This window comes from Grammomys surdaster, unplaced genomic scaffold (genome assembly GCF_004785775.1).
Source record: "Grammomys surdaster isolate TR1022 unplaced genomic scaffold, NIH_TR_1.0 130, whole genome shotgun sequence".
In the NCBI taxonomy this organism is placed as follows: Eukaryota; Metazoa; Chordata; class Mammalia; order Rodentia; family Muridae; genus Grammomys; species Grammomys surdaster.
This window is the reverse complement of record NW_021604588.1, coordinates 1935876-1952199: the sequence shown is the minus strand read 5'-3', so window position 1 is coordinate 1952199 and position 16324 is coordinate 1935876. Positions and strand designations below refer to the sequence as shown.

At 42.6% G+C, this 16324-nt stretch overlaps 1 protein-coding gene across 1 annotated transcript in view; it reads left to right on the top strand.

The window, feature by feature from the left end:
- The window catches only part of Axdnd1 (axonemal dynein light chain domain containing 1), a 74011-nt gene that overhangs the window by 42988 nt on the left and 14699 nt on the right, over positions 1-16324 (top strand). The window contains exons 16-19 of the mRNA XM_028759848.1: positions 2621-2822; positions 7898-7991; positions 11881-12089; positions 13362-13458. Of these exons, the coding sequence (XP_028615681.1) occupies positions 2621-2822; positions 7898-7991; positions 11881-12089; positions 13362-13458 (602 nt within the window). The remainder of the gene's footprint in view (positions 1-2620; positions 2823-7897; positions 7992-11880; positions 12090-13361; positions 13459-16324) is intronic.

Below are 16324 nucleotides of genomic sequence, written 5' to 3'. Positions count from 1 at the left end.
CTCCTCCTCCTCCTCCTCCTCCTCCTCCTCCTCCTCCTCCTCCTCCTCTTCCTCCTCCTTCTCCTCTTCTTCTTCCTCCCCTCCTCCTCTTCTTCCTCTTCTTCTTCCTTCTCATCTTTTTTCTTTTTTTTAATTAAGTAGGCTTGGCTGTCCTAAAAACGAATATGTAGACCAGGCTGGCTTTAAACTTAAGAGATCCTCCTATTGGGATAAAATATATGTGTCACCATACCCAGTGCTTGTTATTTCTTTAAGACTTTAGTCTGTGATTGAAGAGTAACTAGCTTTTCCCTTTTGTGTATTTGGAAAAAGACCTTCCTTGTCACGTGGCTACTTCCTGTATTTATGTGTCCCCATTTTCTATTTCCTCTCTTTGTAAGTATTTCTTACAGTAGTGATTGCTGAAGATTTCTCTTAGTTGATGTTGTTTTTTGTTTTGTTTTGTTTTGTTTTTTTGAGACTGAGTTTTACTCTGTAGTCCTGGATGGCCTGGAGCTTGCCAGGTGGCCTCTAACTGAGATCTTCTCCCTCCGCACTGTGACGACTGGAAGTATATGCCACCACACTCTGCTTTTTCTTCTGTTTAAAGGTCCTTTGTCTTCATTTCAATTTATTGCTTTTTTTTTTTAGTCCTTGGGTTTATAAACTTTTAAGAGTTTCTACTTCTTTACCAAATTTTTCAATTTTATCATTTAATAATAGCAGTCGTTTTATTCCCAGTGCTAAGGGTCAAACAGAACCTTGTACATGCTGGGCAACTACTCTGCCAACAATTCTCATCCTTGACCCCTAGGAACTTCAAACTTAATAACTATTAAGATTTAAAACTATGATAATTGGGCCACATCTATTTCTCTATTTCTTTAGGACTCTCAAAATAACTTCTGTTTTTGTCATAGTTTTGAGCCAATTCTTTTTGAGAGCTATATTCTGACTAAATACTGACACTATGTATCTGGAAAGTTCTATAGATGATCTGAGACTCTGGTATCAATTTTAAATTGTTCTTGAGTGTTATAGCACCCCTACCCCATAGCCAGTCATTTAGGGCTAAAGCAGACCACCTTTTTTTCAAACAGAGACTGAGTTGAAATGAAGCCTGTCTCTAGTCATTGCAAGGATGAATCTATCTCTAATCCGAATCCACTGTATTCTAAATGTGGTGGATTAGGGGTTCAGTGGAAGTCTAGTATGTTTACCAGACTTTCTTCTTCTCCTTCACCTTTACCTTCTCCTTCTTCTTCTCCTTCTCCTTCTCCTCCTCCTCTTCCTCCTCCTCCTCTTCCTCCTCCTCCTCCTTCTTCTTCTTCCTCTTCCTTTTTAAGGTTTATTTTATTATTTATTTTATGCATGTGAATTCACTGTCATTCTTTTCAGACACACCAGAAGAGGGCATCAGATCCCATTACAGATGGTTGTGAGCCACCATGTGGTTGCTGGGAATTGAATTCAAGACCTCTGGAGCAGTCAGTGCTCTTAACCTCTGAGTCATCTCTCCAGCCCAACCATCTGCTTCTTAGTAGAATCACTGATGAATGGGGTGCGAATGTTTCCATCAAGGATGCAATAAAAAGCTGGCTTGTAGTTACTTCTCTGTTTAGGTCTAAGAAGGCAGTGTTTTCACTTCATGATTCAAAAACCAATATCAGACACAGAGAAGGTATTTTTCTGTGATCTCACAGTGAAGTAATCTACTGGGTTAACAGTGGGATCCAGGTTCTGGTCTTCAGGGGGCTTTGGGGTGTAGTTGGTTGCCATGGCTTGAAACTATGGACTTTACAAAGACTAGTTTGCTGACCCAGAAGTGGATTCAGACCCTGTCTACTCTCACCTGTCATTAACTGTCCCAGGGAGAAGTTGCTTATCATTGCTGTTCTCTTCAGAAAGAAAATTCTAGTTAGTCATTTTTGGCTGGGATTCTCCATGGAGAAAACAAGAAAGTTAGAATCTGAACTCATCAAAGCATCATCCCACTGGATACATACTGAAGGGCTCTAGTAGCTCAAGCTTGGCCAGTGTGGCTCTGACAGGCCTTACCCTCCTCCATTTCCTCTGCCTTGCTAAACCTTTAGATTGCATTCCTAAAGCTAGCCCTCAAGGTCTGGTCTCTTATTTGTCCACTTCTTTTCCTAAGGCTGACTACCAAGGTCCAGCTATCAAAGTATTGAAGTCCAGCAATCAAAAGCCCCCTTTGGCTCATCTAATTAACACACCCACTTAAAATGAGCACCCCATTCTAACACTGGGTTTCCCTTTTAACCTTTATAAACTGCTATTTTTTTATGTACCACATCTGTCTTCTCTCTATCTAGAGGCAATACTTTGTTGCGCCACCGCCTCCCTCCAAAATCCCTCCTCCTCCTTGTTCCTTTTCTCCCTTGCCCTCCCTCACCCTCTGTCTCCTGTTTTTCTCTCTTATCCCCTACCCTTTGGTCCCTCTGGGCCAAATACATCTTTGTGCTGAAGACTTGGTCCTTGGGTGTCTTGTGTGTCTCTCGAGGTTCTCTGGTAGATGATAGACAAGAGAAGGTCTTTTCTCACCTAGATTTTATACTCTTAGTAATGAAACAATGGTATCACAAAGAGTTTGCTAATATTTTTTTTCTCCCCACTTTCCTAGGTATCTCCAAAGTTCTTCCAAACTTGGTCATTTCTTTAGACATGTGTGTTTTCAAGTTAGAAAACTTAATAGGTCTTTCCAAACTGCCCCTTGACGAGTGGCTTGAAATTGATGAAAAGATTAATGAAATGAAGTTTCAGCTGGATGCACTGTTAAACATTATTGGTTCCGTTCCACAGGGCATGGAGATGGATTCTGGCTCGTAAGTTCCCAGGCTTTTCTCTTTGGGATGGATGTTTCTGAAGCCGTAATATGATAAATAAGTCAGCCGTTTCACTGTACTTATGAACATGGGCAACTGTAGTCAACTTTAAACATTTCTTTCACTCTTCTCAAAAAGAAGCTTTGTATGTTATAGTGAAAAGCTTTCTGTAACTCTCATGAATTACCAGTAGCTGGACTGCTTATTCAGAAGAGGCTTATTTTTGTTTACAGTCTGGAAGCTGAAAGTCTTTAACAGCATGGCATTGACTCTATAACACATGACATCATGGCAGGGATGCATGCTCGAGGGAGGGTTATCACCTGACAAGCCAGAGGGATTCAGCTCATTCTTTTCCAGCAACTCCCTCTTATAGGAACTGTCCACAGTCTCCTGAGAGCACCCCAGTAACTTAATCACTTTCTAGTAGGCCCTATCCCTTAAAGGTTTCATGACCATGTGAAAAGCTAAGCTTTCAAAACCTTGAGGAAAAAAAAAAAACCCCAAACAAACGTAGACAAACCATACAACCTATTTAGGCTACATCCCTTCACCTATATCCCTATTCAACCACTAATATGCGTTCTATCTCTTTGCATTTCTCCCTTATAAACAGTTCACATGAAAGAAATACTGTCTGCAAAAATAATCACTATCAAATCTAGACCCACTATCTAAATACAGTAGTATTTAAAAAAAATTATCTTGTAAGTGCCTCACTATGGTGGTTTGAATATGCTTGGCCCATGGAGTGGCACTCTTTGGAGGTGTGGCCCTGTTGGAGTAGGTGTAGCCTTGTTGGAGTAGGTGTGTCACTGTGTATGTAGGCTTTAAGATCCTCCACCAAGCTGCCTGGAAGCCAGTCTTCTCCTAGGAGACTTCAGATGAAGATTTAGAACTCTCAGCTCCTCCTGTACCATGTCTGCCTGGATGCTGCCATGCTTCCACCTTGATAATGGACTGAATCTCTGAACCTGTAAGCCAGTCCTAATTAAATGTTCTCCTTATAAGACTTGCCTTGGTCATAGTGCCTCTTCACAGCAATGCAACCCCTAACTAAGACACTCCTTTAGGAGAAGGTATTGTGATAGTATTGTGTCCATTGACTAATATTAGTTACTGTATTTGGGAGTTGAAAAGAAAAAGGAAAGGGAAAAAACCCTCAGGGTAACACTAGCAGTTATTTTTGTAGAGACAAAAAGGTAGAGAAGGAGACATAGAGAACAGTAAGGGCAAAGGAGGAGCATGAGCCCATTTTGTCTGAGGGTTGGTTGACAAAAGAGATGTACAGAGGTGATCAGGTAAGGATATCTCTAGTTTTCAGATGGATGAGACACAGGTGCTGCAGACCAGACAGCCTTTGTTCTCTGGGAGAGGAAGACGAAAAAGAATGGTAAGGGTTTTAATCACTGTTCTACTGCTCTGAAGAGATATCATGACCAAGGCAAGTCTTATAAAGGAAGTATTTAATTGTAGCTGGGCTACAGTTTCTGAGGTTTAGTTCCTTGTCATGGTGGGAAGCATGGCAGTGTGCAGGCAGGCATGGCACTGGCATAGTTGAGCGCTGCATCCTGACCTGCAAGCAAAGAGGGAAACCTTGGGGTTGGCATGGGCTTTTGAAACTTCAAAGCCCAGCCCCAGTGACACACTTCCTCCAAGGCTACACTTCCAAATCTTTTCACTCCCTGATGATTTAGCATTAAAATACAGGAGCCTGCAGGGACCATTCTTATTCAAACCACGATAGAGGGACATGGAGCTGTCTTGCTCAACTGATAGTGATTATTAACCGTGGAGGGGAGAAAGCTGGGTGAGTGTACACACTGGGAAAGTGTTGAGGTCTGGGAATCGCCAAACAAACCACTCAGATACCGATTTCAGTTAAACAGGGCTGATTTATTGGATGTGCACCCCAAGACTAATTGATCATGGATGTAGTCTAGACTTGGGAGCTAACCTGCGATCCTGAATATTTCTCAGGGCCAGTTTATATAGGCCAAAACTACAAAGAGCTCAAGTGCAGGTTCAGGAAGCACTACCCAGTAGTTGGCTGTGACTCAGGCTATTTTGGCTAGCTAGACAGAACAGTTCTAACTGATCTTTATTCTGATTGGTCCTAAGTGGAGCCTATGGTTGTGGCATTTCTTACCATTAACAAACCTCAGAACACAACAGGGTATGTGGTCAGCTTGACCCTGCTCGGAGCCAAGCTGCTTTTCCATGTCAGTAGCAATATGAAATGACTGGCAGGCATGGAATAAAATGGCTACAGCTCTGCTGGGGGAGCAGGCTTCAACAGAAAGCATTTTGGCCTGCTTGAGGTCTGCTGGGTTCAGTTTCCTGTCTGAGCCTCTTGATTGTCCTTCCCAGGCCACCAGAAAGCCTGTTGTGCCTCTGAATGACCCTCTTCTCACCTGGGCACTTTCTTTTGGGAGATAAGATTACAGGACATGTCTGGTCCGTATGTGGCACTTTACAGATCTAGTCTCAGATGTCCCAAACACCGCTGGGATGTCCTTCAGGTGACCTGTTGCAAGTGCCTTGCCCTTGTGTCCTCAGTCATCTTGGTTCTAATCTGTGCTGAAGTTCTGCAGGCTCTGGCTCCGGTTCTGGCTCTGGCTGAGTTTCCCCTTTGCCAATTACCAATTCAAAGAAAGATCCATCTCCACCTTGCAGTCTCTTGCTATCCTGGATCCATTACATACTCCCAAATTATTTGCTCTGCATTTCCAGAGAGGGAAGTTCACAGTGGACCCCAGGCTGTACGATGCCAGCTCAGCCCTTTTTGAAAGGGCATTCCGTAGCTGAAGCAGCCCTACAGAATTCTGACATCTCTTTCTGCATGTGGCCCTTAGGTATCCCCTGTTGGATTCTCTCTCTGCTTTTCTCTAAAGTGACTGTTGCTAGAAGCACTGTGCAGATTCTCTGAGGTTATATTGAGTTGTGTTTCCACATCCAGGCTAGCACTCCTCAACATTTTTGGTATTTCTCTCCTGATTTGTAAAGTTCTAAATTTTACTTTGCTATCAAATCTAGAAATGCCAGGCACCAGCCATCTCTTCTAATGACTATTAAACATTTTTTCCAGTACATTCCTTGAAGGGTCTAACAGACCTTGCCTTCATATCTAAATCTCAAAGATTCTACTACTTTTAAAAAATATTTTGTTTTAATTTTATGTGTATGACTTTTTTGCCCACATGTATGTCTGGGTGCCTGGTGCTTATGGAGGTCAGAAGAATGCATCAGATGCCATGGGACTGGAGTTACAGACAGTTGTGAGCCATGATGTGGGTGCTGGGAATTGAACCTGAGTCCCCAGGGAGAGCAGAAAGCAACAATAGAGCCATCTCTTCAGCCCCAAGTTCTTCTGCCCTTTAATATTACTGCACAGAGAACAAGGTTCTAACAGCCTCTGATTTTCTTGGTAACTCTAGCTAAGTGTGTCTTGTGTTGGTTAGTTTTACATCAGAAGGTGTTTCTTTGAAAAGGACGTGTTAATTAGGGTTTCTCTTGCTATAATAAAATATCATGACCAACAGCAACTTGAGGCAGAGGGTCCCTTCAGCTTACAGCTGTAGCTCCACTTGAGACAAACTGGAGTCATTTGGGAAGAAGGCCTCTCAACTGAGAAAATAACTTTGTAAGATTGGGCTGTATCAAGTCCACAGGGCATTTTCTCCATTAATGATTGATATGGGTGACCCAGGGTGCAAGCCAGTGGGTGGCCTTCCTTCATAGTTGTTGCTACAGTTCCTGTCTCCAGATTCCTGCCCTGACTTCCCTAAAGGATGGATTACAACTGTAAGCTGAAAGAATCTCTCGCCTCACGCCGCTGTTGATCATGATGTTCCATTACAGCAGGAGAAACCCTAAGACATCTTTTTCAAAGAACCACCTTTTGGTTTAATTGATTTCTCAAGACTTTTTGTGCTCTGTGGTATTGATTTCTATTGCAATTATCATTATTTTTTTTCATTTTGCTTTTTTTTAAAAAGTGACTATTTTTAATTATCTTTTCTGAGATACTGCCCGGGTTAGAGCTCCTGGGAGGCCCTCTTCCTCTGGGTTTTGTGAGGTTGGGTACAGAGCTGCCGCCCAGGATCTCCCTTCATTTTGCTTTTTATTGTATTAGTTTTTAGTGCTGCACTTCCCCCCACCCCATAGCCTTGTACACATGGGGCAAGTATCCTGTCTGCCACTCAGGGACATAGTCTTAAGGTGAACTGGTAAGTCATAAATTTGAAACCCTTGCTATTTCTTAATATCTGAAGTCATGAACTCCCCTCTAAGGACTTATGAGTTACAGAATGGTGTCTCTTCATTTGCATTAACTCAAAGCATTTGATGATTAGTCTTGAACTAATTTGTTGACCCACTTGCCATTTACATGTCAGATTTGAGTTTCCTCTTTCTTTCCCGTTGTTGACTGTCGTCTCATTCAGTTGTGTTGTGTTATTTTTGCCCTTAAATGAATTGAGACGTGCTTTGTGATGCAGCGTCTCTCTCTGTTTATTCTGCTCGGAGACTCTGCTGAACCTTCTGTGTTAATTGTTTTGCTATAAAATTGGGTTGTTTACAGCCATTGTTTCTTTGACCTTTTCTTCATTTTTCTTTCTACATCATTTTTGGAAGCCTTCAATAGTTTTGTTTTCCAAAATTAACTCTCATCATTTTCATTGAGGAGAAATGAATCATGCTGACTCCATGCTGGAAACCAATCATTGAAAGGGTTTTACAATTAATTAGCATTATATAAAACGGTCCTCCTAGCCTAGGAGTGGAGGAAGGGGCATGCCCATTTATAGTGGAGAGAAACATTGCAGGTAGAGTGTACACTGTTTCCTGTGGATTGTGCTAGCTGGTAGCTGTCTAGGAGTTAGGAAGGCTGCCTCAAACTAACCGATCGATCAAGCAGTTCATGGCCTTGAGTCACTTTTACCTACATTCTTAAAAACTTCTCAGTATCTGTGCATACCATGTCCTGCTAAACAGACCCCTCTCACCTCACCGATGGTGTCTTGTATACTCTGTTCAAGTCTCCTGTGTTTATTCTGTCTGCTTCCTTCCTGCAGGGCACTCCAAGCAAATATATATGAAATGATTCAACAATGGATTTTGAAGTTAGGCAACGAAATCACCAATGGTCACGTTGAACTTCTTCGCCTTGTATGTATTTGTTTGGCTCTGCAGAGTTCTATTTTTGCTTTGGTTGGGGAGGCATGGCATTTGGAAGAGCAAAATGGAAACTTAGATCGTAGTAATAATTCAAATGATTTTCAATAAAAAAATAAGAAAAGTTTAGCAGAGTGGGTATCCCATCACAGGACTCAATATTTGTCTTATGACATGAGGAAGAACATTCTAGAACTGTTAGTATCTCAAGGTGTTGCTACAGCAAGCCTCTCCACAGAGTTGCTCAGTCTGAGATCCATGGACCCACACACTTGCTTTTTTTTGTGTTCTAGAATTCATTCTTCGCCACGGGAGCACTTGGAAGTGCCCTTATGTTCTTCTTTATCAACACAGTGATACTGTAGTGTAGCTAGTCCGTGAAGGGAGTGTGAGGAAGGAGATGCTTCTGGAAAGCATCTGTCCAACAACCAGGCCTTTCATTCCCTAACCCATTTCCCACCAATAGTTTCTGCTGGTTTCTCTTTGCTCTTTGTTCCATTTGCTCTGTGCTATTTGTCTGTCTGAAGCATTGGTTGGTAAACTTTTATTTTTTGCCCATGTGTGTGGTATGCATGCCTGTGTGTATGCGTGTTTGAAGGTGCATGAGTGAGCACATCTGTGGAGGCTACAAGTTGATGTTATGTGTCTTCCTTACTCTTTATTTGCTGAAGAGAGTTCTTTCACAGAACCAGGGCTCACAGATTCAGGCACCAGCTCAGCTAGTCTAGCTAGCTAGCCAGTGTGCCCTGGGAATCCCTGTCTACCTTCTGAGCACTGGGGCACAGGCAGGCCATATGCCTCCCCAGGTTTTACCTGGGGTTTCTAACCTCATCCTCAGGCTTGCGAAGTAAGAGCTCTGAAAAAAAAATTGAGGAAGAAATTATTTCTAACTTATTTCTAATTTGCACATCAGAATTATGACTGTTTTCTATGTTACAAAATACATGCAAAAGTCAACAGAGATTAAAAAACAAAACAAATGTTTTAAAATAACTCTGAAATGGTTCAAAATATGGAAGTGACCAAACAGTTCCTCCAGCCTTGCTTCTTAAATGAGGGCTGGTATCCACCCAAAAGCTCTTGTAGGCCTCTTCAAAGCTCAGCTTACTTTGACGATGTGAAACTATAGCTCACAGAGACCCAGATCCAAAGTGAAGCTCACCACTAGCTGTGTTTGTTACATGGTGGCACGAATTGTTGAGTCTGTAAATTATGCAATGGATTCTTTTTAATTGACTAGGAAAACTTTCCACCAGCTTCAATGTACATTAGTTGTTCCTGAAAACAGTAGCCAGAGTAGTATTTCTATATTTTAAGACAGCTTCTCAGTTCATTCTGGAGCAGATTGGGAATTTACTTTCAGGCTTACGTGTAAAGAAGCAATCCAGTGAGGCTGTGGTGGTGTACGCCTGGACACTCAGGCAGGAAGTTGATCTCTGTCAGTTTGCAGGACAGCCTGTGCTACATAGGGAGTTTAGTTCCAGGAAAGCCTGGTCTACAAAGTAAGACCTTGTCTCAACACACACACACACACACACACACACACACACACACACACACACGAACGTACACAATGAGTAACACTGGTCTGTTGGTCTATGATCACTTTCAACAACCGATTCACACCAAGATGGAGCTGCAGACAGCCGTGGATTTATGAAATGGCATCCCTTCGGTATATTTCATTTACTGGTTATTATACCTCCTCTCTCTCTTCCTTCTCTCCTCTTTCTCTCCTCTCCCCTCCTCCCTCCTCTCACTCCTTCCTGTTTTGTTTTTCCATGCTGGGAACTAAATCAGGACTTTGTATGCGCCAGGGCACACTCTACCAATGAGCTATATACCAAACTGCCACTTACATCCTGAAAAGGAGAGTTAAGTATCCTTTCTAAAGTGAGTTAATTAACTGTTATTATTTTGAGACAGGGTCTTGTTACATAGCCCAGGGTGGCCTTGATTTCATTGTGTAGCCCAGGTTGACCTCTAACTCCTGATCCTCCTACAATCTTCAGAATGTTGTGGTTTCAGGCCTTCCCATCCATCCTGTTTTGTTTGTTTGTTTGTTTGTTTGTTTGTGGCAAACCTTTTCTTTTGTTAATTTTTATTTATTTATTATATGTAAGTACACTGTAGCTGTCTTCAGACACCCCATAAGAGGGCATCAGATATCATTACAGATGGTTTTGAGCCACCATGTGGTTGCTGGGATTTGAACGCATGACCTCTGGAAGAACAGTCATTGTCTTAACCACTGAGCCATCTCTCCAGCCCTGTTTGTTTGTTCATATGGGCTAGGGAGTCACTGAGCAGTCACTTGTCCTTAAAGAGACGAGTAAAGTAGAGCAGTTGGTTCATGAAACAAAAACTCTCCACAGTAACTTCTGTCTTGAGAACCTGAATTAAATTGCAGCCAATCTGTTTAAGTGTAAAAATGATGATACTCATTTTATATTGGTTAAAAATTCTGGGAAGGAGTGATAATCTTTTGCTTTTTGTTTTAACTTTAACTCTATCTATGATAATTGCACAACCTTGAATCTGCCACTTCCCCTCGGTCATATCACTTTGAACTGAAGAGAATAGTGTCTGTTTATGTTGCCTTCATAGGGAGGCAGAGAGATGGACTGACACTTTAGGTCAGCAAAAAAAACATCATTTCAGTGACAAGATAGTCCAGGTCATTGGATGTGACAGAGCTGCTACTGGCTCTTACCTCTGAGAAGTTGGGGGAGCAGGTAGAATGGGGGTATGGGCTGTCCTGGATAACACAGTGTGTGCTGCCAAGTTCACACTGCACATAAGAGATATCCAATCACTATTTCCTTCAATTAAAGATTGGGGGTTGGTGGTCCTTTTGAGTTATTTGTATTTGTTATTTGTAGAGCACTCAAATGCCTTGGGGCACAATTTGGCAACTTGAACTCTCATGACTTAATGACCCTTGGTCAAGATACAGAGACAAAAAACAGTTTAACACACAATAGTTGTCAGTATTCTGTCTAAACTCCACTTCCACAGTTATCTGGCAACAGCCAGGAAGGCCTACCCACTATAAAAGGGGCTTCTTGCCCCCTCCTCTCTCTCCTGCTCTCTGTTCTCTTGCCTATAGGTTCTGTCTGTCCCCTTGCCCCTCTCCCTTTCCCTATCCCCTCTCTCCACTTCGTCATGGCCGGCCTCTACTCCTCTACCTCTCTCTCTCTCTCTCTCTCTCTCTCTCTCTCTCTCTCTCTCTCTCTTTCTCTCTCTCTGCCTCTACTACTCTCCTGGCTCCTCTCCCCATGCCCTGAATAAACTCTATTCTCTGTTATACCTGTGTGTGACTGGTCCCTCAGGGGGAAGAGATACCTCGACATGGGCCCACTGAGACATCCCCTTCCATCATTTCAATAGTTAGAAAAGAAAAATAGGATTACAGTAGCTAAGAAATTATCGGATTTCTTTAAGAATTATGGGTTGCTGAAAGTTGGACATGGGTATAACCATTCCTATTTTTTAAAAGTCTTCTTTTCATGTGTATGTGCGTGCTGTGTGTATATGTATGCAGGTGCATGTGAGCATGCTTGTGAAGGCCTGAGACTAATGTCAGATAGCTTCCTCAGTGGCACTTCTAACTTATTCACTGAGGCAAGGTCTCCTAACCAAACTCGGAGCTGTCCTGTATGACTAGTCTTACTAGCCAACTTGCTTTGGGGGTCCCCTGCCTCTGCCTTCCAGGACTGGAATTGCAGGCATGTAGGCATGCCCACCTAACATGTGCTTGAAGTCTCTGGCTTACAAGTGCTGTAAAGGCTGAGCCCTCTTTCCCAGCCCCCTTCCTGCTTTTATTATTTAAATGTGATATAATGTTCTAAAAAGACTGCTTGGATTGTAATCATTTCTACAGATGGATGAATTACATATAGCTATGATCCGGTGGATGGTAAATTTGCTGACCGTAATGCTTCCTGATTTTACTGACCAAGACACTCTCCAAAAGATGAAGGAGCACAACTTAGAGGTCACTGAGGAGCGTGAAATAGGAGTCGCCGAATTAGAGATAAACGCAATTTCACTGGCCAAGCGGTTGGCGCAATACTCCAGCCACTTGTACAGGTGACACCTTCTGGTTCCTGCTGTCCATTTGAAGGTTAATACATGTAAGGTAGGACAGATATCAAAGTAACAACAACAGAGGTTAAAACCTTGAAAAAACAAACCAGAATGAAGCAGGAAGGTGGTGAGTTCAAGGCCAGGCTGGCTGTGTAACAAAGTTCCAGTCTCAGAAAAAGAATGAAATCCTAGTTTAGGTTTTTGAACTTGTGTCAACACTGTGCCCAGTGGTAATACAGGATTCTTTTGGAAACAGTTTTGGCAGAGGAAGGATAGGAAAAGTGCTATGCAGAGCTGAGTGTTGGTTTTTTAAAAAGGACTGACTTACTTGCATAAATAAGATATGTCTTACACTTTTATATGTACTGGGAAGCACTGAAGATGTTTGTAGTCTTGGGGCCTAGAAGATGGCTCAGTGGGTAATGCGCTTGCCATGTGAGTGTGAACACCCGAGTGCTATCTCCAGCACCTACAAAAGAGGCAAGCTTATGTCCGTCCCTAGAGCTCGAGGCTGGGAGAAGCAGAGATAAGCAGATTCCTTGGAGTCAGGATAGCCAAACCAGTAAGCTCTGCACTGAGATGGAGACTGTCTCAAAAGATAAAGTAGAACACAACAGTGGAAGGCTCTCAGTTCACCTCAAGTTTACAGATGTTCAGAGGTGAAAGGAATGTGTCAGGAAGGCCACCGGGTGAGAAATTCAGCAAGCAGAGCTTACTGCCCGTGGAAGCAGTGCTATGATTATTATGGTCAAGTATCATGGTTAATGGTGTCTGGATTTTAAGCACTTAAAGGATCAGTAATGAGTACAGCATGCTAGGAATATTAGTCAGCTTTTCATTGCTATAATGAAATACCTGAGATAATTAATTTACAAAGGGAAAAGTTTTGCTTTAGCTTCCAGCATCCCAGTCTATGAGCCTGAAGCCGGGAGGCGCGTCATCACTTCAGGAGCCCGTGAGAGAGAACAACTTCCTCATTTTATAGCAAGGAAGCAAACGGGAAGAGACTGGGATAACACAGTCCGTGCCGTGGGCACACCTCCATAGGCAGAGACCTAAAGGCCTCCACTAGCCCCTCCTCCCTCCCGAAGCTTCCAGTGTCTCCCCATAGTGCCATCTTGGGAGGAGAGGACCAAGTCTGTAGCATGTGACCCTTTGGGAATCACAGATTTCCAAATCACAGTACAGAGCTTATGTGAGCTCACTGCCGCTGTCTCATCTGTCTCTGTGTGTCTGTGTGCCTGTCTGTTTGTCTGTCCGTCTGTCTGTATCCAGTTGCTGCATAGGCATGGTGAGAGCAATGGCCCTGAGTAGAGCTGCTCACTTACAGAAGAATCCTGCTAAGGACCGTCAGGAACTGGATAGGATGAATGTAAGAGTTTTTGTCTTGTTTTGTTGTTAGCAGATTTCCAGGTCTAATTCAATCGAAACACACTGTAAATATTTGAATTAAATAATTTTATAGTTCTAAAATATTCATGCAGTCATTATAACATTCATTATAATAAAAGTGGTGTGTAGATATAACTTTTTTGCAACCTACTTTTAATAAGGGTTCAACCTCTCCTCTAACCCACCACCCAGCAGACACAGTAGAAGAGAAAAGTTATTAGGCTGTGGGGGGCATGGACCTGCTCAGCAACAGTTCTTGGCGGTGAGATTGATCTTTTTCTCAGCAATTCAGTCCCATAGCAAACACAAAATACGACTCAGCAGCTGCAGACCAGTGCGCGCTAGGCAGGCAGACACAAGGCAAGAACCAGCAGCTACAGTCAAACCCTGCAAAACCATCTGAGGCAAGGATGCAGAAGTAGCAAGCTGCCTCAGGGACTTCAGCAGCAATTCTTTGGCAAGTGCCTCTCAATGGCAGCATTACCACAAGTTGAAATCAACAATTCTATATACGGTGAACCAATCACGTATGTCATTAACGAAGACTAGGGAGACAGAGCAAACCGAACCAGTGCTCAGTGCCCATCTCCCACTGTCTGTGGGGTCACACTTATACACCTCCATCAAGTGTCCTTTCACGTGTTGCTATATCAAAACATCCTTTCACCTGTGTGTCCCAGAAAAATATCATTTGATATAACTAACTCTCCAAACAAACCAGAAGTTTCCACTTTAATGGTGAATATATTCAACATTCTCAAAGTTTACACTCCTTGATCTCTCCTCTTGGCCTCGTTTTTATCCCCAGGGAATAGTCGAACCACTTTCTGATACTGACAATTATTTTTAATTTTCTTGAACCAATAAAGATGGAATTTTATAGAATCAGGGATATTTTGGGTTAAAAATATTTATTTTTAGTATTTCTATATCCCTGTCTCTGTGTGCACATACATGTGGGTATCCTCCAAGGCCAGAAGAAGGTGTGTCATCCATTGGATCTGGAGTTACAGACAGTTGTGAGCTGAGTGACGTGGTTGGGGGAGTGGAGGGGGCTCAGGTCCTCTACAGGAGCATCAGCTGCCCTTAACCAATGTGCTTCTGGCCTAGCCCCAGGCCTGACTGTTTTGAATAAATAGTTAACCTGAGATATCACTCATATTGCTGATTGTATCAAAAGCCTGTGCTTTTTAGTGACGAGGAGCTGTCGTGCTCATTTGTCATGAGCGATTTGAGACGAGGAAATATTTTGGCTTGTAATTTCAGTCAGTGATCATCTGGCTCCGTTTGCTTTGGACCTGCACTGAGGCAGGGCATCATGCCAGGGGGGATGTGGTAGATTAGAGATGTTCACCTAATGGCAACTGGGAAGCAGAAGGAGGCAGAAGAAGGGGCTAGGGACTGGACTTACTCTTCTAAGACAGAAACCCCCACATTCTCCAACCATATTCCACCTTCTATTAGCCTATTCCTCACAGACTTCTCAATGGATTAACCCATCCATGAAGTTGGTACCCTCATGATAGACCACTCGATAGCACCACTAGGCAAAGAGCAACACAATTATTTTACTCTGTGGTTCTCTCTCGTTCTCTCTCTCTCTCTCTCTCTCTCTCTCTCTCTCTCTCTCTCTCTCTCTCAATGGACACCTAAGTTGTTTCCAACTTTAATTATTATGGGCAAAGCTTCAACGTACTTTAATGCCCTAATCATTGAACAGACATTTACTTTCTTCTGAAGAAAGACCCCAGACTCCATTAGTATACAAAAGCAGAGTGTTTATTCAGCTGAATTTTCTGCATGCAAGAGTCTCCCCATTCAGGAATGGAGACCTCTGGTGGACTCACAGGCCCAACTTTTATTGTCAGTTAGGAAAATTCCAGGGAGGGGTATATACTCTTTTACCTTGATTGATACCTCTATCTCTAGGATTCTGATTGGTTCTATAATTGGTTAGGTTCTGGAAACTTCCCAGGGAGTTGCTTATTCATTCTAGCTACCTATTCTTACTTCAGGCCAGATGACAAGGTGTTCTTGAATTGGCTGCCTGTGGCTGTTGTTGACTGATCATAGGTTCCTAGATCCAGGTTCTCATTTCTGGGAAACTGAAACTTAGGCCTAACTAAGTCTCCTAAACTGTCAGTGTGCAGCCTGTCACGGAGTCAGCCTAGCTCTGGCTAACTCAGTCCTCTATCAGCAGTAAATAACAATCCTTTGTTTCATATCCTCACCAATAGTTGGTATAGCCCATATTTTAAAATATGGACGTTCCAATAGGTGGGTAGTAATAAGTTATCATAGTTATTTGCATTTCCTTAGTGACTGCTGATGTTGAATTTCTTTTCTTTCTTTCTTTCTTTCTTTCTTTCTTTCTTTCTTTTCTTTCTTTTTAAAGATTTATTCATTTTATGTATGTGAGTGCACTGTCGCTGTCTTCAGACACACCAGAAGAGGTCATTGGATCCCATTACAGATGGTTGTGAACCACCATGTGGTTGCTGGGAATTGAACTCAGGACCTCTGGAAGAGCAGTCAGTGCTCTTAACCACTGAGCCATCTCTCCAGTTCGTGCTTATTCTTTATACACATGTTGTCTTTGGTGAAAGTCTGTCTAAATCATTGGCCCAATAGTGTTGGCTTGTTTCCTTATTAAGTACTGGAAACTCTTTATATGGGCTGGATAATAAATCTTATATCCTATGTATTATTTTTAAAAATGTAATCCCAGCACTTGGGAGGCAGAGGCAGGTGGATTTCCAAGTTTGAGGCCAGCCTGGTCTACAGAGTGAGTTCCAGGATAGTCAGGGCTATACAGAGAAACCCTGTCTCGAAAAACCAAAAAAAAA